Source organism: Squalius cephalus, assembly GCF_949319135.1.
Source record: "Squalius cephalus genome assembly, chromosome: 12".
In the NCBI taxonomy this organism is placed as follows: Eukaryota; Metazoa; Chordata; class Actinopteri; order Cypriniformes; family Leuciscidae; genus Squalius; species Squalius cephalus.
This window is the reverse complement of record NC_137133.1, coordinates 36,409,686-36,432,817: the sequence shown is the minus strand read 5'-3', so window position 1 is coordinate 36,432,817 and position 23,132 is coordinate 36,409,686. Positions and strand designations below refer to the sequence as shown.

Below are 23,132 nucleotides of genomic sequence, written 5' to 3'. Positions count from 1 at the left end.
GATGCTCCCTCCAGTGCACCAGAGTATGGAGATTTACCCTTATTAGCTGATAATTCTGATTATGTTCAAGATGGACATGCACATTTCTATCATAGCCCTCCTCTGAGAAAACCTAGCGATATGTTTTTTCAATCTCATCTGAAATGATCAGTGTTGGGGGTAACGCATTACAAGTAACATGCATAACCCATTCAGATTACTTTTTTGATGTTACAAGTAAAGTAATGTGTTACAAGTAACATGCATTACCTAATCAGATTACTTTTTGATCTAACAAGTAATTAACTACAAGTAATGTGCATTACCTAATCAGATTACTTTTTGATGTAACGAGTAAAGAAACGCATTACAAGTAACATGCATTACGTAATCAGATTACTTTTTGATGTTATGAGTAAAAAAACGCATTACAATAACGCACATTACATAATCAGATTACTTTTTGATGTTAGAGAAAGGAAACGCATTACAAGTAACATGCATTATGTAATCAGATTACTTTTTGATGTTATGAGTAAAGAAACGCATTAAAAGTAACATGCATTACGTAATCAGATTACTTTTTGATGTTATTAGTAAAAAAAACGCATTACAATAACATGCATTATAAAATCAGATTACTTTTTGATCTAACAAGTAAAGTAATGCATTACAAGTGTCATACATTATGTAATCACATGACTTTTTTCGATGTCAATGAAAATTACATTCTAATAATACAAATACATTTATTTACAGTAGAAAAAGTCAATGCATATTAAGTTTTTAAGTTTTAAATTTCAAAAACAATATTCACATTATAATTATGAATTGTAGCTGAAATATAGCCATTGCATGCATGACGTCCACTACAGTGGACATGTGATTAATCAGAGTTTTCTCTCAATCTAAAATCAAAACTTGGAAAATTTTACTGTGATATGACTCATTAGATATTGCTTTATGCTGCAAAAAAAATTTTTACCTACAAGAGTCTCCTAGGATAGAAGGAATGGGTGGATAGTCTGGAGCAACTTGGCATGTCTGACTGACCCTTGGCCATCTTAGTTTGGAGGGGGGAAAAATCGAAACACAAAGGCTTGCCACTTGGTTGCAATTTATAGGATGATGCACCAGGGTCCAATGAAGAGATTGATGTGCAACTTTGCCATAAAAACCCATGCAAATTCAAGAAAATGCTTTTTTAATAGCTGTCCACTGTAGTGACCACTATGCGTGAAAGGGTTCAAATCAATCCTAAATCTAACTGGGAGCCAGTGCAAAGACCTGAGGACTGGTGTGATATGTTCATATGCTCTGGTTCTGCTCAGAATCCTGGCGGCAGCGTTCTGTATGAGCTGCAACTGTCTTATGGTCTTTTTGGGAAGGCCAGTGAGGAGTCCATTACAGTAATCCACCCTGCTGGTGATGAAAGCATGAACATGTTTCTCTAAGTCTTGTCTGGAAACAAAGCATCTAATTCTTGCAATACTTTTCAGATGATAGTATGCTGATTTAGTTATTGCTTTGACATGACTACTGAAACTAAGGTCTGACTCTAGTGTCACACCAAGATTCCTGACTTGATTTTGAGTTGTTTGACCCCTAGAGTGAAGATATGCGTTCAACTTGAGAACTTCATCTTTGTTTCCAAACACAATGACTTCAGTTTAGTCTTTGTTTAGCTGAAGAAAGTTTTGACACATCCAGCTGTTGACTTCATCAATGCATTGGCACAGGGAGTCAATGGGGCTGTAATCGTTAGGCGATAGGGCTAAGTAGATCTGTGTGTCGTCTGCATAGCTGTGGTAGATCTGTGTGTCGTCTGCATAGCTGTGGTAAGCAATTTGGTTCTCTCTCATTATTTGGCTCATTGGGAGCATATACAGCAGGGATGGGCAACTTCGGTCCTGGAGGGCCACTGTCCTACAGAGTTTAGCTCCAACCCTGAAAAAATCACCTGCCTGTAATTTTCTAGTAATCCTGAGAACCTTGATTAGCTTGTTCAGGTGTGTTTGATTGTGGTTGGAGCTAAACTCTGTAGGACAGTGGCCCTCCAGGACCGAAGTTGCCCATCCCTGATATACAGGTTGAACAGGAGTGGCGCAAGAATTGAGCCTTGAAGGACTCCGCATGTCATGGATGTCCACTCAGACTTATGGTCTCCTATACTCACATAATAACCTCTCCCATCTAAGTATGACCTGAACCATTTTAGGACAATCCCAGAAAGCCCCACCCAGTTTTCCAGCCTGTCAAGAAGTATGTTATGATCAACAGTGTCAAATGCAGCACTGAGGTCGAGTAGTACCAGAATGGATGTTTTGCCTGTATCAGTATTTAAACGAGTAGCGTTTATCGTTAAAGAAAGCAGAAATATATTTAATAATATTTGTTTACATTCCATCTTTGACACGTCAAAGAAATTCCTTCTCTGATATACTGGAAAATAATGAACTGAAGAAAGAAAAATTATGCTTATATATGTTATTGCTGTCATTTCAAAATATAAAAAAATGTTAAAACAACATTTAAAGTAGCATATTTCTAGAATGTTTAGAAACCTTGAGAATTATTTATCACTGAGATGTTTCTGAAACTTTAAGGCAATATTTTACATTGATCTAAAAGCACAATTTGGTTTGATTAATGGCACGTTTAAGGTAAAAACAGGAATTCTAAATACAATTTTTAATTTAGTTTGACCTAAACATTACTTTAGTTTAACATTTTACTTTGTAAAGTTCATATCTTCTTCATATCTCAAGAGGGGTTGAGGCCAAAATATTAAACAAAAGTGAATCTTAGCAAAAGAAAAATCCCAAATAAAATACAAGAGCCTCGACTTACTCCCTATAGCTAACCAATAAACAGGAGAAAACAAAGATTCATAAAGAAAATGGTTACCTCCTCCCTACGGCTTCCAAAACAAGAAATCAAGAAAACGACAACAAATTAAATAAAAATAAAATAAAGAAAATATCTTTTTAGCTTCAGGAGTGTAACATGCTCCAAGAAGAACCAAGTTAAAGTCAGGATCTAGATGCAGATAAAAATGATGTTTAATGGCTCAAAACAGCAATTCATGACTTGAGCGTAGAACACATGACACAGAGCGTAGAGCTTCACCATAGCAATGAACCATGAAGGGCACGTTCACATGAACATCAGAACACACTAACATTCAAACAATAATCCGTCCAGGTAAGAAAGAACATGAGCACCATGGTTAAATAACAGAACTAATTAGATAACACTGTACACCTGAGTGAGTGATCTAATTAGCAAACAAAACTACAATGACCATGAACAGAACTACAAAAGGAACATGAACTGACAATTTTGACAATAAGAGACATGACAAAACACAGGTTCCTTACAAGGAGGCTGTAGGTGGAGAAAAAAAACAGGAATGAGACTCAACTTGAAAGGCAGCAATCTTATCTAGATCTTCTGTTTTGAATCGTAAAAAAAAAGGAAAGAACATAATGAAAAGGTTAAATGTCATCCCTCACAAGAAGTTGTTGAAATATATGAAGACATGTCAGCATTTAGAGGAGCACTTTATGTCTAATGTATTTGTCTGTTTAGGCCTTCCTTTGTGTGTCAGTTATCCCTAAACTCTTAAAAACCTTATTACCTTTTGTTTTACTTATTTGGAAATGAGACATTTGGACCAGTCGCACTGAGACATTTCAAATGATACCAAACATGAAAAATACTCTGTGATAATCATTCACATTAATCTATACATTTTACATTTTCTTGGGTGAATTCAGGTGATCTGACCATGCATGAGAGAGAGGGGGTGAGGGGAGAGGGAATGAGATTAGGATGACTCGGAGGGGTGAGACTTTCGTCTCGATGGTACACGAGGAGGAGTTCAAATGTTAATTTCCAGAGAGGTCCTTTGTCCTCTCAGGGTCTGGTCGCTCTTCAAGACTGTCCGGCATTTTGTAATTTCTCAATTCTTACAAGTCCAATGACGTATTCATTTATTTATTTATTATTATGATTATTTTCTTCTGAACTTCTTTACTTCCAAGTGCAATCCTACATGAAATTCATCTGGGCAATTAACATGGGGCCATTATGTAACCCGCGGACAATCCTACATGGGGCCCATTTTTCAGCCCATTTCATACCCATATGGGCCCCGCATACAAATGGTGGCTGGGAAAGGGCAACAGTGTGTGTTTATAAACTACAGCTCGGAAAAGATAACCGCGTCGCCCGTTAACATGCGCTCAAATGCACGTGCACGAAATGAAACGAGCCCTTTCCAGCAAAACATCTGTGGGGACCACTGACCAGTACAATATGGGCGTGATGGCACTCCTCATAATAGGCACACATACTTTTAAAACAAGACAACGATTATCTCCAAGTCAGTTTAGTTACAACTCTGCAATAAAGCAAGATGGAAAGCAATGCATTGACATTGACTGTTGATTTATAGGCTATTGCATTTAAAATGTTGATTGGCTGGACATACTGGTCAGTATAGATATACTGCCTTTGAAGGCAAGATGGCGCCGATTGAAATGGCATGCCGTCAGCTCCTCTGCTATTTTCGTTTGTTTCTTGGTTTATTTGTGTCTGTACATTTCTTGTCTTTATTAAGTCAAAATGAGGCCATATCGTTAATATACGATCGCCAAACGCTGCTTAATATCAGATCTACTATAGCGCTTTACTCCTTCGAGGATACGACTGGTCCGAGTTTCAGCCTACCACCTCCACCCCTCTCGATGAACATACCTCCATGGTTACGCCGTGTGCCGTGTGCGCTTTCCTGGAGAAAGCGGCGTAGGAGGAGAGGAAAGCGCGGGGGCATTGCTGCTAGGCTGAGATTTTGCCTGGCCTCCTCTCGATTGATCTGTCAACCTCGTCTGGATGCTGTGCGGACGGAGATAAATCGCGGCCTCTACATCCCAAGGCGCTCTCTGGAAATTCCTTATCAATGGATTGTACACTTGTCAGCGGACTCGTTGGTGCCTCCCTGCCGTCGCCGCTCACCGCGTCTTCGGCGTGGTGGGGTGGATTGTCATCATCTCCGTCCACTTTGTCGGGCATCGCACATTGTTTCGCAACAGGTTTGTGAATCATCTTCGATCAAAATGGCTCTAGTAAATGCAAGGTCGCTGGGAAACAAGACGTTTATTCTTAACGACATTATAAACTCTGGCAACTTAGATTTTTTATTTGTGACTGAGACCTGGCTGTCTGTTGGAGATAATACTCCTTTCTCTGAACTTACCCCCCCTAATTATAATTTTTTTAATTCACCCCGTTTGTCTGGTCGGGGTGGAGGACTGGCATCTGTTTTTAGAGATGGTTTTTGTTGTAGAATCTTAGAAACCGACAGTTTCACAAGTTTTGAAGTTCAAAGTTTTGCGCTGGACTCGATGAACTCGTTGGTGGTGGCAGTGGTTTATCGTCCACCAAAAACAAACAAAAACTTTATCGCCGAGTTCTCCGAATTTCTAGGGGATATTACCCCTAAATTTGATAGAATTCTAATTGTTGGTGATTTTAATATTCATGTTGGTTGTGAATCCGAAGTGTTAGTGAAAGAGTTTCTTAGTCTCATAGAGGCGTGTGATTTTGTCCAGTGGGTGAAAGAACCAACACATGCACAGGGTCATATTTTAGACTTGGTGTTAACACATGGTTTTTCTATTTCAGATGTGCATATCGATGATTTGAGTTTTTCGGATCACAAGCCTATAATGTTTACTGCTGATATTTCCTGTCACACTACTGAAATAATGAGACCTGAAAAATGGTCACGTGTTGGCCTTTTTGCGCCAACCTCGGTGGAAAGATTTTCAGTGACATTCAATGAGACCTGTGATTTTCTTAATACGTTTAATTATGTATGCACTAGTGTTTTAGATATTATTGCCCCTATGAAACTAAAAAAATATAAAAACAAAATAGAACCATGGTTAAACAACAATACACGTAGTTTGAGGAAAGCCTGCAGAAGGGCAGAATGCAGGTGGAAAAAGGATAAACTTCAAGTATCCTACAACATGCTACGGGAATCTTTAATGACATACCAAAAAGCAGTGAAAGTTGCGAAATCTCAGTATTTTTCTGAGATAATTCGCAAAAGTACAAATAGTCCCAGGGCTTTATTTAATATTTTGAATTCTGTTTATAATCCAAACGGCAAAATTTGTTTACTGGAGTCCTCAACTTTGTGTGAAATGTTTTTGATATTCTTTAAGGATAAAATTGATACAATTAGACAGTCCATTATTCCTTGTACTGACGACCCTGTTGATTTTTTAATTCCTACTAAGTTTTTTAACTCATTTGAGCCGATCACATTGCTGGGTCTAATGGATTCAGTTGCTAAGCTGAAGACTACCTCTGCATGTGATATTGTTCCGACCCAATTTTTTAAATTGGTACTTGATTGTGTTGGGGATTGGATTTTAGCAATTATAAATAAGAGCATTCTTTCTGGGATTGTTCCATCCTTTTGCAAACATGCTATGGTGAAACCCTTGTTGAAAAAACCAGGTCTGGATATAAATATCTTATCAAATTTTAGGCCAATCTCAAATTCCTTTCATGGCAAAAATCTTAGAGAATGCTGTATCTGTGCAATTACAGAGCTTTCTAGAAACAAACAATATTGCAGAAAAATTCCAATCTGGATTTAGGAAAAAACATAGTACTGAGTCAGCTCTTCTAAGAGTTTTAAATGATATTTTATTATTTGTTGATTCCGGGAACTCAGCAATCTTGGTGCTATTAGATTTGAGCGCAGCATTTGATACAGTTGATCATGAAATTCTTTTAACGCGTCTTGAAAAGTGTGTGGGCATTCAAGGAACTGCCCTTAGCTGGTTCAGATCTTATCTTAGTAATAGAACCTTTTCAGTTGGTATTGGTCGCGCTGTATCATCTGTAGCACGAGTTGCCTGTGGTGTTCCTCAAGGGTCTATTCTGGCTCCCATTTTATTTTCACTATATATGTTACCACTAGGCTCAATTCTTAAGAAGCATGGAGTGTCCTTTCATTGTTATGCAGACGACACCCAAATCTATCTCCCTTTGAAACATAATGACAAGCAAGGCCTAGAAACTTTGCTTGCCTGTTTAACTGATGTACGATCTTGGATGTCTTTGAATTTCTTGCACTTAAATGAGAGTAAGACGGAAGTAATTGTTTTTGGCCCCTCTGTGGGGAAAGCAAACCCGAATACTGATTATGATTATTTAAACTCTTATATCAAACCCACTGTGAAAAATTTAGGAGTTCTTTTTGATTCATCTCTCAAGTTTGACCAACATATAAATTCTGTGGTAAAGTCTTGTTTTTTCCATATTAAACTGCTGTCCAAAGTCAAAACTTTTTTTATCTTTTAACGATCTTAAAACTGTCACACATGTTTTTGTTTTATCTCGTTTGGACTATTGTAATTCTCTGTATATGGGATTACCCAAATCCTCCACGGCTTCAGATGGTCCAAAACGCTGCTGCCAGGTTTTTAACTGGGGTTCGTAGACGAGAACACATTACTCCGATACTATCATCCTTAAATTGGTTGCCAGTGTGTTATAGAGTTGAATTTAAAATTTTGTTGTTAGTTTTTAAGGCTTTGATTGGTCTGGCACCATCCTATTTGTCAGATCTTATAAATGTGAAAAAGTCAACAAGATGCTTGCGATCCTCAGACAGCATTATACTGTCGTATCCAAGATCGAGACTGAAGTTGCGAGGTGATCGTGCTTTTTCAGTGGCCGGTCCTACGATGTGGAACAGTCTTCCCTTATCTGTGAGGTCTGCTACGTCTGTTTATGAATTTAAACTACAGTCTTATCTATTTACTCTTGCATATCACTCATAATTTTGATCTCGTTAAACCCTAACTATAGTGTTTTATTGTCTGTTATTAATGTATTGTGTGTGGTTTTGTTTTATATTTATTAACTTGTACAGCACAGTGGTCAACATCTGTTGTGTTTATTTGTGCTTTATAAATAAATAAAATGAAATGAAATGAAATGAAATGTATGGATGCACATCCCTCAGTAAATAATAACAATTCAGTATTGCTTTTATCATTTAAAACACAGTGACATGCTATGGCAAGCCATTTTAGCTTTTATTAATTCACAGGATGCATTTTTTTTATATCAATAATTAAATTTGTACAATTTAAAATGTGAATTCTTGATATTAAGAATGTACTTTTTCTAGTAACAATGTCTATTTCTGATATCAGGAATTACATTTTCACTAGTACTAGTTAAAGGAGGGAGGATTGTAGTGGGAGCACGGGTGTGTCAGGTGTGACTGTGTGGCAATGGCAAATGTTTTACATGGGTCAGGTAGGAGGGACCCTTAACAGAGTTTTGCTTGGGGCCCCAGGGAGGACAGTATGTGTATTAAGTACTTAAACTAATAAGCTGGATACCTTTTTTACCATTTCTTCAGAACCCACAGAGCGACAGCCAGAGAGCAGGTAATGTATTATTTATTAAGAGAATTAATACACAATCTAATACACGATTCATCAGATGTGAGGGTTTGTTTGATTAGCAGTTGTTTAAGCTGTAGAAAATGATTGATTTTTTTAAGCTCAAAATAAGTTTATCACATTCATTGAGTGTTAAACATTAAGTCTGTATTATAATTTTATGTATTGACTTTCATTGATGAAAAGTATTATAAGGCATTTAAGATGTGTATTTTTTTATTTGGTCACTTATTTTACAACCGCCTGTGCCAGAGTGTCAGGGATAAACTTGCTTTACCGGTTTCAGCAGTGTAGTAGTAACAAATAGGTGCTTTTACGAAGATAATATAAACCATATAAACCACAAAAATACTGTTGTGCTTTTATGGTGTGGATTAGGAAATGTAATGTATCTAGGGCTGTAACGATACGCGATATAAAACCAAAATCACGAAACTCATATCCACGAAACCTGTGTCAGAGTGTGAGAATCGCGACACACCCCTTCCAACTCCCAGTTATCCCTCCCGTCCAGATCTAATGCTACCACATCTTCAAATTACTATTAGTATTATTTGAAGTTAACATTATAAAACTCGTAGACCTACACCACAAACTAGTTGAGGATAAATTATTTAAAATTGTGCAATTCCAGCGTTATGGACGTGACATTTGCAGTCAAAACTTGAAATATAAATTCTCAGAAAATGCATTTAATACCAATATATTGAGAAACTTCTATTTATATATCCATACTCCATTAATAAAGGAGTAGAAAAATATAAGTCTACACATGCATTTTATATTTAATATGCGGAGATAAGGAACTCCCGCACACTATCGTTACTTGCAATTAAAATAAATATTTATTAACAAAGTTTCGGTCATACGACCTTCATCAGGAATATACAAATGTTCAAATTCATCTCTTTTAAGATAAACACGACTAATCAACAGAGCTCCATCTGTAAACAATTAATCTCATTGAAAGTACATAATTAACACCACATCATAAACAGTTACAAAATGTGATAGTAACAAAAATCAGCAAAGATCCCCCTGCAGGTTAACAAGATAATGATCACATGAAGAACACATGATCAACACATCATCCTCAAACAATCAAATTGTAATTCTAAACAGTTACAACAATACGCAAGGCTCCATAGTCACTAAAACTCATTGAGAAAACAGTGGAACAAACACGTCAAAACAATTACAAAATATCACTATAACATTACATTAAATAATGCTTCATCGTTCATACCCCTAGGTGATAAAGTTTGAAGGGTATAAATACAAAAAAGTTCGTGTCTCTGTAGGAGCAATTCAATGTCACTCCCTCTAGGTGGCAAACTTAGCCTACTTTTTCGATCCCACAAAAGCGTAAAGAGGTAACATCGTGATTCAAAGTTAAAAAAATGTGCCGCAACTGGATAATTCATATCTTTTCTTCTGATAGAACTCTTGTGTTCACTAATTCTTGTTTCATTTGACGTGACGTTATTCCCACATAACCTAAACCACAAGGACAACGGATCAAATAGGCTACACAACATGAGTAGAAACACAAGTAATCACAGATTTGATGTTATATTTTTTTTTACCAGTTCCAGGATGACAAAAAATGATCTTTTGAATGTATTATTACTCTGAGCACAATTCCCACAATAATGGGAATTGTGGGATCGAAAAAGTAAGTTTGCCACCTAGAGGGAGTGACATTGAATTGCTCCTACAGAGACACGAACTTTTTTGTATTTATACCCTTCAAACTTTATCACCTAGGGGTATGAACGATGAAGCATTATTTAATGTAATGTTATAGTGATATTTTGTAATTGTTTTGAATGACGTGTTTGTTCCACTATGGGCATAATTGGCATAAAAAAGGGCATAATTGCCCTTCTGTATAGGACTAAGTCAACTCTGAGATGCACGAGGACTAACGCGATGAAAACGAGCATATCAAATGCATATCTTTCAAATTCTTAGCGCGTTTATAATCAAAGGAGGATGCCGAAAAGTTTCGCTCAACTCCGGATCAGAAGACAACAAATGCCAATGTTTTTTAAAAATTGATTTTATCATGTTGGACTTAGGTGAATGCGTTGTAATACAAGTAAAATAATACTTTATCTCTTTTTTTGTCTTCTTTTTAGCAATTCGGACCGTGTCTTTTTAAAAGCTGTATGCTTCATCAACCCAATCTGAAGGGTAACCTCTATTCAAAAAATTATTTTTCAGAATATTCGATTTCTTAATAAAGTCGGAATCAGAATAACAAACCCTCCGTCCTCAATCTAGAACCGACTCTTCTTAGGTAATCCTTGTTTTTTTTTTTTTTTTTTTTTTTAAAGTCGCGAAAACTGGTAGCGAGTAAAAGTGTGTTACGATCAGTCGCTTACATTACAAAGTTGTAATCAAACTGCCTTCGTTCTTCTGTACCCACATATCGAGGAAGTGTAGGCCTACTCTAGACGAATTAATTTCAGAGGTAAATTCCAAGTCGTCAACAAAGTTAGCCTATTCAAAAATGTCACAAATTCTCGAGCCTCATCATGATCACCCAAAAAAATACAAAATATATCGTCAATGTATCTATAATGAATGATCCGTGAATAGAAAGGATTATTTTCTGTATTCAATACATAACTCTATTAAAAAACAAAAAAAAAACATGAATAGATAGATAGGCATAGTTAGGGTCAAAATTCGAGCCCATTGTTGTCCCACTTATCTGAAGAAAAAAATCTTTATCGAAACTGAAATAATTATATTTCAAAAGGTAGGCTACGAAGCCATCTCGATGATAAAGTCTGAAGGTGGACTAGAGTCCTCGCGTAACGAAAGGTAATGTCTAAGAGCAATCAGTCCTTTATCATGTGAAATGTTAGTATATAAACTTATGTCCAAAGTTTATAATAAGGAAATGTCCGGTAAATCATACAACTCAGAAATCTTATTGATGAAATCAGTAGAATCCCGAAAGTAAGATGATAACGAATAAACAAAAGGTTTTATAAAAAAAAATCAACATAAAGGAGATAAGAGGGAATTAGTCTGTGCCACAATCGGACGAAAAGTCTCTTATGATTTTTAGGAAGAGTTTAAAAAACAGGTCTAATCGGGTGTTGACAATACAAGAAATTAAACTCCGATTGAGATATCCAACCCTCTGTTTTAGCATTTGTTAAAAACGACAATATCTCAGATCGATAAGCATTGGTAGGATCACTGGGAATTATTTTTTTTTTTTTTTTTTTTTAATAAAACTTAGTAGGCTATTCTGTAATTGTGAAATAATTTCGTGTTGGTATGTATCTTGGACTACAATCGCCCCTCCTTTATCAGCAGGTTTTATAATAATGCTTGGGTCACTTATCAATTCGGTCAAAGCTTTTCTCATTCAATGAAAAATTATGAGAGATTTTATTACTAGAAGAGCAAGCTTCCATCACCTGTTGTTCGACAAAACGACAAAAAGTATGAATAGTATGGTTAGACACATTAAGGTGTGTCACTGCACTCACATATTCTGCTGAAAGAGAATTACTACAACTACAGATGTGGTTGTTTCTGCTCTTCTTCTACTATTGGTCACACTTGTAGTCTTTGTCTTGGTCATTATCTCTGAACACACTTAGAAGACTACATAGATGTGTAACATAGATACTGCATTTGATTTGTTGTGGTCTTGCTGGAATTCTTCTTCAAATACTCGATACTAGATACTTGATTATTTACAGTAGTTCCTGTTTTTACACATTAGTTAACCCCTGAAGTGTTCTTCGATCCTCATCTCTCTCTCTTTCAGATGGACGGGCCGATGCGTGTGTTGGTGACGGGTGGCAGTGGACTGGTGGGACGAGCGATAGAGCGAGTGGTGAAAGAGGGTGAAGGGAGAGAAGGAGAAGAGTGGATATTCCTCTCATCCAAAGATGCCAATCTTGTGTAAGAAAACCCTCATCAGACATCACAACATGATGCAGTGAGATCCAGGCAGATGAGCAATGACTATTATTAAATAAAATGTCAAATTATATAAACAACAAATGAATTAAGTCAATATTAAATAGTAATAGCAAAAAATAAATATAAATCTTATAGATCAATAGATTATAAAAAAATGTAAAAGTAGTGTATCTAACATATGAAGTTTGTGAAGATCAGAGAAAGATGAGAAAAAAGAGAAGAAGCCCAAATCAAGAGTCTTTTAAAGGGTTAGTTCACCACAAAATGAAAATTCTGTCAGTAATTACTCGCCCTCATGTTGTTCCAACCCCGTAAGACCTTCGTTCATCTTCGGAACACAAATTAAGATATTTTTGATTAAATCTGAGAGCTGGATCACTCCTCCATAGGCTTCTAAGAGATTATAACTTGCTGGCCCAGAAAATGCATTAAAGACATCGTTAATATAGTCCAAGTGACTACAGTGGCTCGATCTTAAGTTTATAAAGCGACGAGAATACTTTTTGTGCGAAAAAACAAACAAAAATAACGACTTTATTCCACTATTCATTTCCTTCTCTCTGGGCCTCTAGTTTTTTCACGTAGTGTAACTGCGCACAAAAAGTATTCTCGTCGCTTTATAAACTTAAGATTGAGCCACTGTAGTCACTTGGACTATTAACGATGTCTTTAATGCATTTTCTGGGCCAGCAAGTTATAATGTCTTAGAAGCCTATGGAGGAGTGATCCAGCTCTCAGATTTAATCAGAAATATCTTAATTTGTGTTCTGAAGATGAACGAAGGTCTTACGGGGTTGAACAACATGAGGGAGAGTAATAATTACTGACAGAATTTTCATTTTTGGGTTGAACTAACCCTTTAAAACTAAACGTGCTGTGCATATGTAACAGTAAGGTACTAGGGAAAGCAAAGAAGGGAAAGTATTACAATTCTTTGTACTTCACGTGCAACCATTTAAAGGTAGGGTAGGCAATTTTTTTATAATAATAATAATTTTTTTATTATACACGTTTTTTTATAACTCTCTTCACACTTCACATCCTGGCAGTAATCAATGATAGAAGTGGTCTATATATTTTAAAAAAATACATATATCTTCTGTGGAAGTCTCAGGACCAAAACATTTTCTTCCAATCATTGCATTCAGCAATGGCAAGCCATGACGTTCTAGACGTGACGTACTCAGAGCTGTCCTCAGCAAATGCATTTGCGCCTATTTATGCGCCCATGGGCTTCTGGTCTGAAAATGAGGTGTGTGTTCAGGCGCATTGCTATTTTGAGGAACTGAAATAGTCTGAGCCATTGACCAACAAAAACCTGGTCTAAAGTCAATGGAGCAATATTTGTTTTGTTTTTATGTAAAGAGTGCGTTAATAATTTGCGCCTATAGGCGGTCCACGACGAGTGTTTACTTATTACACACACACTCTGCTTATTACACACACACTCTGCTTATTACACACACTGGGATGCGCAGCAGCACACAAACTAGCCAATTATTACAAATAAAAAGATTACAATGTAAAAGATAAATTTTGTGTATAAAGATATGGTGGAATCTGGCTTGTCCTGTAGATGGTCTTAATGCTCAAATATAAGAGTTTTCATGTGTGTCAAATGCATGATGACTGTATTTACATGTGCCATTTCAGGAGCGCTGAAGAGACGAGATCAGTTTTCCAGAAGCATCGTCCGACACACGTCATTCATTTGGCCGCCATGGTGGGCGGGCTTTACAGAAACATGAGACAAAACCTGGACTTCTGGGTAATTATAACATTAAGTAGCATAAGATTGGAAATATCACTGTTGGATAATGGAACTGTGCACTGACTGTATTGTTTTGTTGGTTTCAGAGAGATAATGTGCACATCAATGACAATGTGCTGTACATGTCTCAGGAGTTCGGGGTGGTGAAGGTCGTTTCTTGTCTGTCTACGTGTGTTTTTCCAGATAAAACCACCTACCCGATAGATGAGACCATGGTAAATTCTCACACACACACACACACACACACACACACACACACACACACACACACACACACACTTTTAACTCACTTGTAACTAGGGGTTGAACCAGGGGGTTGTTCCTTCCACACTCCACAAAAACACTGTGCCGATATAATAGCACACATCTATCTAGGTTAACGTCAAAGCTAGCAAGCAATGTAAAGTGGCAAGGTCGTGTTAATTTCCACTGTTGTGCCTGAACGCGTTCATTGAACGATAGTTCATGAAAACATTAATTTTATTTATTTATATAATTTATATAATATTTGCACCAAAATTTATATGTCAAAATTACCTGTTGGGTGTTTGTCCCGTCCCATCATGGTGAGAAATACTGATTAAAAGAGCATGAATGTGAGTGATTTAAGCCAGTGTCTGGTTTCATGTTTCTGTAACTTCTACAGACGTATTTCTCTCTTTCTGTCTCTGTCAGATGCACAACGGTGCCCCACATGAGTCTAATTACGGTTATGCCTACGCCAAACGCATGATTGATGTCCACAACAGGTGAGATTTGATCTCTTAGTGTCAAAGTTAATTGGTTCTTGAATGGGTGTATCTCAGATCACGTCTATTGTGAAATTTTGATTTATAAAAAAAAGCCTACTTTTAAACCCATCGGGTCTTAGGCTGTTTGTTCACAGTCGGAGTGGCTGATGAGGTCATGATGAAGCGGGTGGTCATTGACTTTGATTTCAATAAAAGCAAGACCCCGCTGTTGCAGTCATCTCATGTCCATGTCTCATTCTTCACCTACAAACAGGGTTTAAAATTAAAATTTTCACTCACTGGCCAATTTGGCTTCTACATTTTTAAGTTATCGGCCATTCAGAACTTCTACTAGCCAAAAAAAAACAAAAAACTCATCAGAGCAATGGCCAATGCCACCCCTTCCTTTACGGGATGACTCGTTAGTGAGGTCTTCACATGGGAGAGTCTAGTTGACACAATCTAGGCTGACATTCAGGCCTGAGTTGTGGTCGTGTCATTGTGTGTCTAGGCACAGGTCCTAAGACTAATATTAACATAAATGCCATTCTTCTTCTGATGTAACGAGTACATCAGGTGTTATAGGAAGTGTTCCGGTTCCGGTTGACCTAATTTATGCAGCCTACAATCATTTAACTGATTTGAGTAATAGAAATTGATAATGTGTTGTGTAATCCAGGTTAAAGAGATGTGTTTAGTCTAGATTCAAATTGACAAAATTGAAATTAAATTAAATTGAGTGTGTCTGCTTCCTGAACAATGCTAGGAAGACAACAGGAAATGGATCTACCGCACGCAGTTGATTTTGATATTCTAGGTATTATTATCAACTGGCCAGAATTTTGCGATTGCAATAGACGTGAAGGATTATAATGCGTTAAGAGCTCGCTCAAGTAATAGGGAGTTAAACCATTTAGTGCTTTGTAAGTAATCAGCAAGATTTTAAAATGTGTAAAATGTTTAATAGGGAGCCAATGCAGTGTTGACAGAACAGGGCTAATATGGTCATGCTTCCTGGTTCTAGTAAGAACTCGAGCTGCTGCGTTTTAGACCAGCTGGAGTTTGTTTATTAAGCGTGCAGGGCAATCACCCAGTAGAGCATTACATTAATCTAGCCTTGAGGTCATGAACGCACAAACTAACTGTTTGGCATTTGGCATTGAGAGCAAAGTAGGAAATTACTAGTCATCCAATTTTTTATATCATCTACTCATTCCGTTAATTTTGTGAATTGGTAAGTTTCGTAAGGGCACGAAGAAATATAGAGCTGAGTATCATCAGCATAACAGTGAAATCTCACGCCATGCATCCTAAATGATATCTCCCAAGGGTAGCATGTACAGTGTGAAAATAAAAGGTCCTAGTACTGAGCCTTACAGAACTAGTGATCAGTATGACATCTCTTCATTTACTGCTACAAACTGATAACGGTCAGATAAGTATGACTTAAATCATGCCAATGCAATTCCACTAATGCCAACATAATTTTCGAATTTCGAACATGTCTATTCAAAAGAATGTTGTGGTTGATAGTATCAAATGCAGCACTAAGATCCAGAAACAAGTATGCTCGTTATGACTATGCAATGTTATAATTAAGTCAATTAGTAAGTCCTAAAATGACCAAAAAGTACCAATAAATGCACCTCTTGATATCAATAACATCACAACATTTAGTTCCATCAAGAGGTGCATACATTTTTGATCAAGGGTTTGTATTGACGATGCAAGAGTCCAGCACTCTGTAAAGTCTCCTCCAGCACATCCCAAAGACTTTCAATGACTTTAAGTTCTGGAATCAGAAGTGAAAATTATTTTTTATGCTCATCCCAACCATTCTTTCACAATTTGAGCCTGATGAATTTTGACATTGTTATCCTGAAATATGGCCATGATGTGTCTTCCTACATGTATTGTTTAAGAAAAGAAAAGCTATACACTCCATCAATTAGGCTTAGAGGAACTGTTGCCAAACATATATCATGCTAAAAACATAATGATCCAATCATAGACTCTTAAGAATTTGCCTTTTTAAATCTAAACAGCGACTTTTTTTTTTTTTTGGCCGGGCAGTGTATATACACTGACTGAATAATGAATACTTTTGAGACTGCAGAAGTCATTACAAGTTGCATTTTCAGTTGAATTTGGGGAAACCACTTGAAACATTTGTTGTGTTGAGCTATTTCAAATACTTTTGTTTGATTTGTTCATTGCAAACAGCTGAAAGTCTGTAAATCTTGCCAATAAATCTGATTTGCAATGGGGGTTGAACAATCACTGTATATCATTAGAAGGTTTATATATAAAAATATTGCTTATGCGCAATTTAAACGATTGTATATTTATTTGAGTGTGGGTTATCATATCTGAAAATATATAGCAGTTGATTTTAATAGTTTTGGCTCTACTGTTAATTTTAACATTATATAATATACATTAGGCCTACCCAAGAGAGAGGGTTTTGTGTATAGAGAGCCTAAGTCCCTCCCCTTCCGGTCGACCACCATGGGACCTTATTTCGGAAAAATATTGTATGGTAGTCAATGGCGAGAGACAACAAATATTTTGATCTCGTTTGAATTGTGCCCTGAATTACACATATGATATTTGTCAATTTAAAAGATACATTTTAAAGTCAAGAAAGTCGCAGTTTGATGTAAAACTGTTGAGGTGTAAGACTGTGAAAATACGTAATTACAAAGACTACAAACCTTTTTGTAGTCATGCCTTTTCTCTCAATGAATGAAGCTAACTTTACTGAAGCTGTCTGTCATTTTTTCCGTTATAATCGTAACGTTACGCCGTCATGCCTGAGTGTTTTGTATCAGACTGCACACATACGAGCAACAGACGGTGACGTACATATAATAGTGCGAGACGAGAGATGTAGTTCATTGAGCGATTTTCACATAAAACTAAATGTTACTCTTCTGTTTTATGACAAACTGCGACTTTCTTGACTTTCATAATTATCTTTTAAATTGACAAACATCATATGTGTAATTCAGGGCACAGTTCAGACGGAATAAAAAGATAAGTTGTCTCTCGCCATTGACTACCACACATTTTTTTTTGAAATAAGGTCCCATGAGCCGGAAGCGGAGGGGAGGGACTTAGGCTCTCTATAGTTTACTAAGTTTCTGGAAGGCCACACAGACCTGCAGAGTTTAGCTTCAACCCAAATTAGACACGCCTGATCCAGCTAATCAAGTTCTTCAGGATTACTAGAAACTTCCAGGCAGGAGTTTTGGTGCTGGTGTTTTAAACTCTGCAGGACAGTGGCCCTGGACTGGAGTCTGACATGTGCTAATGATAAATAATGATTAAATTAATTCATAATTATTAAAATAATTATTGATATGTACCTGAAATGTTTCCAAATACAGTATTTTAAGTGTGTGTGTGTGTCCATTAGGGCGTGTTTTCAGCAGTACGGTCTGCGTTACACAGCTGTCATCCCTACCAACATATTTGGACCACATGACAACTTCAACATTGAGGACTGCCACGTGATGCCGGGGTTGGTACACAAGACGTACCTGGCAAAGAGTGAGACATGTTTAACTTTCTGGAACAATCTGAAGCCACAGTCACATTCAGAGTGTCCCATATGTTGGTAAATTTGCGTGTGTTTGTGTGTTTTGTAGAGGAAGGTAAACCTCTGCAGGTCTGGGGTTCAGGTCGCGCCCTGCGTCAGTTCATCTACTCTGTGGATCTGGCTCGTCTGTTTGTGTGGGTTTTGAGGGAGTATGACGAGGTGGAGCCCATCATTGCGTCAGGTACTCGACCCGTGTTTGACATCACACATATTGGATCCGTTTCATCAGAGCTCAATGCTGATCAAATATCAAGATCATGTCTCTCTTGATTTTCTTTGCCTTTGTGTCTTTCTCTCTAGTCGGAGAGGAGGATGAGTTGACCATAAAGGACGCTGTGGACGCTGTGGTTGAAGGGTTTGGGTTTAAAGGTGAAGTGATTGTATCCTTTCGAATATAAACATTGTCTGCAGTTATTTTTTACAGCTGACAGAACTGCTATCTTTGTTCTGTGGAACTCAAAATAAGAAATTTTGTCCAGATTATTCTTGAGCTGTCCAGATTGTTCTTGAGCTGTTGAGCTTTAAACCCTTTAACCCTTAACTAACCGCTCTCAGTATGACACTAGTAAATCAGACGGCCAGATCAAGAAAACTGCCAGTAACGCCAAACTACGCAAATACCTGCCAGACTTCAAGTTCACACCGTTCAAAGCAGGTGATCAATCTACACTTCTCGCTTCAGCAATTACTAAATGTTTTTTCAATAGTAGTAAAAAGCAGAGACCAAAACAAGAACCTTTATAAGTGCTTTCCTTTTACAGCCGTCAAGGAGACGTGCGATTGGTTAGCGGCCAATTATGACATCATCCGTAAATGAAGATCTTCACATCTCATTGGCGGTGGGGGAGCATCTTAATGCTGGAAACCAATGATTTATCAAACACCTTTCAAACAACCCTTAATTTTTACCCTTAAACACTTCCATTTTATTGCTCTTTTCAAATTTATTTGAAGTGTTTTGTTTTGATTTTTATTTGTGGGCTCCGCTGTGTTTGCTGCTCTACATTTTCTTTTACTAATCTGTCAATCAGGGTATGTTCTGGGTTTATTGTCTAATGATCTGTACTGTGAATTGCTATAATACACTCATATTTTAAATTATGTTGTTTAATGTCTTTTTTATATACAGAATTATTTTAATATTTTAAGATAATAGAAAATCAGAATTCCAAGAACCCAAAAGAACCCTTAAAACCCAAACCTATACTGTGTTTACGAGGATATCTTGACATAATTTGTGTATATTTGTTCTTTCAAATACAAGACGACGCGAAAGAGAACTAAATTCATTATTTGCCCATTATCTGAGAGGCGGCAATTTGTGCACGCTTTGGATGTGCGATTGCCGAATTCAGTTTTCTTTTGCGTCTTCTTGCGCTTGAATGATCTTATTAAACTCCTTCCTCTTTCTGCCTCCTGGCTGATACAAGACAGGTCATGACAGTTTGCAATGACAAAATAAGGTAATGTAGCCTGGATGCCAGCCGAACTTAGCCCCGCCCACAACATTTTTAGGTCGGGAAGTTCGGTCTGGACTTGATCCGTTGTGGAGCTATTATGCCCGAACCAAAGCTGCTCGGATCAATCAAATAGAGAGCCTAAGTCCCTCCCCTCCGCTTCCGGCTCATGGGACCTTATTTCGGAAAAATTATGTATGGTAGTCAATGGCGAGAGACAACTTATCTGTTTTATTCCGTCTGAACTGTGCCCTGAATTACACATATGATGTTTGTCAATTTAAAAGATAATTATGAAAGTCAAGAAAGTCGCAGTTTGTCATAAAACAGAAGAGTAACATTTAGTTTTATGTAAAAATCGCTCAATGAACTACATCTCTCGTCTCGCACTATTATATGTACGTCACCGTCCGTTGCTCGTATGTGTGCAGTCTGATACAAAACACTCAGGCATGACGGCGTAACGTTACGATTATAACGGAAAAAATGACAGACAGCTTCAGTAAAGTTAGCTTCATTCATTGATAGAAAAGGTATGACGTCACATGTGCGCCTTTTGGGTTTGTAGTCTTTGTAATTACGTATTTTCACAGTCTTATACCTCAACAGTTTTACATCAAACTGCGACTTTCTTGACTTTAAAATGTATCTTTTAAATTGACAAACATCATATGTGTAAATCAGGGCACAATTCAAACGAGATCAAAATATTTGTTGTCTCTCGCCATTGACTACCATACAATATTTTTCCTAAATAAGGCCCCATGGTGTTCCACCGGAAGGGGAGGGACTTAGGCTCTCTATTGTCAGGGCGGGCTTTATACGATGATGGACAGATGATCAACAGTAACGTAATCATCCATGTCACCAAAGAGCGCTTGGGTTGAATTCGTTTACAACAAAGATAACTGCTGCTGGAGAATTGAGATTTCACACTTGCAAATAAGTCAGATATAAGTGCATATTTGGCGTGCTGTCCGAGGAGAGGCTCCGGGCTCGGTATTCGGCCCGAACCCAAAGTACTCCCCCCGTATTCCAGGCTGTGGAAGAACAAGTCGAGAGTGAGTGGAGGGATGCTGAAAACTCAAGGAATGTTAGGTGAGTTGACAGAGTGAATAAATATATGCTTCCTCTCATGCTGATAGGGTAGACATGGTAATTGTTTGATGACAAGTTGATTGGATTGATTATTTGAACGTGCTCCTCCTGAACTTTATTTATGAAACATCATGTGTAGATTCCGCCATCGCATCTGTTATAGAAGATATCGACAGCACATTAATTTTAAAAGAGGAACAGAGAACCGCAATCAAGGCATTTGTCGATCGGAAAGATGAATGAAGAACATACGTCACTTACTCCTTTGCTCTGATTGGTTGTAGGTCTATCCAATTGAGTGCAGAGGTATTTTCCTTCCTGGTTCGGTTGAAACACACCCCATAATCACAGCCCAATGGAGCAGAGACTCACATTCTGACTAGAATCTGAGCATGACGACGTCAGGCTAAAGGTAATGTTAACTGATAGCACAACATTTACTGTGGTAAGAGACACTGAATCTGCAGTACCTTGGGTTTCCTGTACATTGACAATAACCGCTACTTTTCATCCCTTACCCCTGTCATGCAGCCACAGCTTGTATTGCTTTTTTTGTTTTTTTGCATATCAGAAGACTTCTTTCATTTTGCATAGACCTCACTTGACCGCATTAAGGGTTCTTGGACAGAATCCAGAGTTTAACTGTAAGATCAGGGCACAGGCAAAAACATGCTCCTCATTACCTTGGTTTTATGGTTTCTATAATAACAAAAACATTAAAGTAATATTAAGAATAGACCTAAACTATGGTATTTGTAATGAAAAAACTTAAACACATGTGGGGGAAAAAATAATCTAAAAGTGACTAATATTGCCTTCATATTACCTAATGTTTCATTTAAAGCTAATAGTAAGATTAATAAAATACCATGATGCAACAGTTCTACAGTGTTAGTGTGTGGTAAATCTTTTTAGGGTGGTGCTGTGTGGATTGAAAGCTTGTAATTACCCTTTTGTAGTCTAGAGTTTACCCAAAGACTATAGGTACATCTCAATTCGCCAAAGTGAATTTTTTCTCTCGCATTTGTCGCCTGCCCTGGTGGGTGTTAAAAAGAAATGGACTTCTATGATGGATCGAACAGAGGCTTACTAAATAATGTTTATATCTTAATGTCAATAAAACAGTTTGTATGTTTGGTTTTTTTTTTTACTAAAAGGGCAAATTACAATATAAAAGCAGAAGTGTTTGTCCAGGGACAGAAACTTGAGGTCGGTCAATATTTAGGAATAATAATAGATTCTCAGCTTTCTTTTAAAGAAACACGTGAAGAAAGTTGTGACATTTAATTTAGTGTTTAAAAAACAAGCTCTTGAGATCTTAGATAAAATGCCAAATAGTTTTCATCATTGTAGTGTTTTAACAGAGTTTTCTTTTTTGAGTTGGGAACATTTTATTCAATTTGTTGATTTAGTAGGCCTACTTGTTTCTTAGATCTTAAATGGTCTTGCTCCTCTAGTTTTTAAAATGAAACAGGAGAATATGCATGTAAGCTCCGCTCAGTGTAACCGGAAATATCAGACACTGAATACTTCAGAATACCGTCCTTAAATGTAGGAGTGTGTGTGTAACATAAACCAATAAGCTGGAAAAATGATTTACCATTTCCTCATAACTCACAGAGCAAGTAATGCATTAACACAATCTAATAAACGGTTCATCAGATGTAATTTCATAAATGATGGTCTCATCAGACATTCATTGATGAAAAGTATTATAAGGCATTTAAGATGTATATTTTTGTCAGTATGTTATTGTGTTTTTGGGTCATACTGATACTTCTGCAGTGATGGTTTGACTCTACAGGGAGTGAAACTTGCTTTACCTGTTTCAGGTGTCTATAGACCTTATGTAGCCCCGCCCCTTTTCAGCGCTGCGCTCGTTGTCTTTTGACATCCGGTCTGTATTTTCACAGCGATCTTGCATATTTATGAATGAACAGCTCGTTTTAAAATCTTCCCGGTCGACTGACATTTAAACATTACAATCCTCATGATAACTTTCGTTAACTTTACATTAAGTAAATCCACTTCAAAAGCTAA

The 23,132-nt window shown here is 37.1% G+C and overlaps 1 protein-coding gene across 3 annotated transcripts in view; it reads left to right on the top strand.

Annotated features, from left to right (window-relative positions):
• Positions 1 to 19,638, top strand: part of LOC307168281 (GDP-L-fucose synthase-like) — a 553,698-nt gene extending 534,060 nt beyond the window's left edge. Inside the window, exons 2-11 of one of the 3 annotated variants that reach the window (XM_079888047.1) lie at positions 8,438 to 8,465; positions 12,277 to 12,413; positions 14,088 to 14,202; positions 14,292 to 14,420; positions 14,881 to 14,954; positions 18,355 to 18,488; positions 18,587 to 18,718; positions 18,838 to 18,917; positions 19,093 to 19,192; positions 19,299 to 19,638. In XM_079888047.1, the coding sequence (XP_079744173.1) occupies positions 12,277 to 12,413; positions 14,088 to 14,202; positions 14,292 to 14,420; positions 14,881 to 14,954; positions 18,355 to 18,488; positions 18,587 to 18,718; positions 18,838 to 18,917; positions 19,093 to 19,192; positions 19,299 to 19,354 (957 nt within the window). In that variant the 5' untranslated portion in view covers positions 8,438 to 8,465 and the 3' untranslated portion in view covers positions 19,355 to 19,638. Of the gene's footprint in view, positions 1 to 8,432; positions 8,466 to 12,276; positions 12,414 to 14,087; positions 14,203 to 14,291; positions 14,421 to 14,880; positions 14,955 to 18,354; positions 18,489 to 18,586; positions 18,719 to 18,837; positions 18,918 to 19,092; positions 19,193 to 19,298 lie in introns of those variants that run through there. The other 2 variants (XM_079888046.1, XM_079888048.1) reach the window with 2 other exon arrangements.
• The last annotated feature ends 3,494 nt before the right edge of the window (positions 19,639 to 23,132 follow it).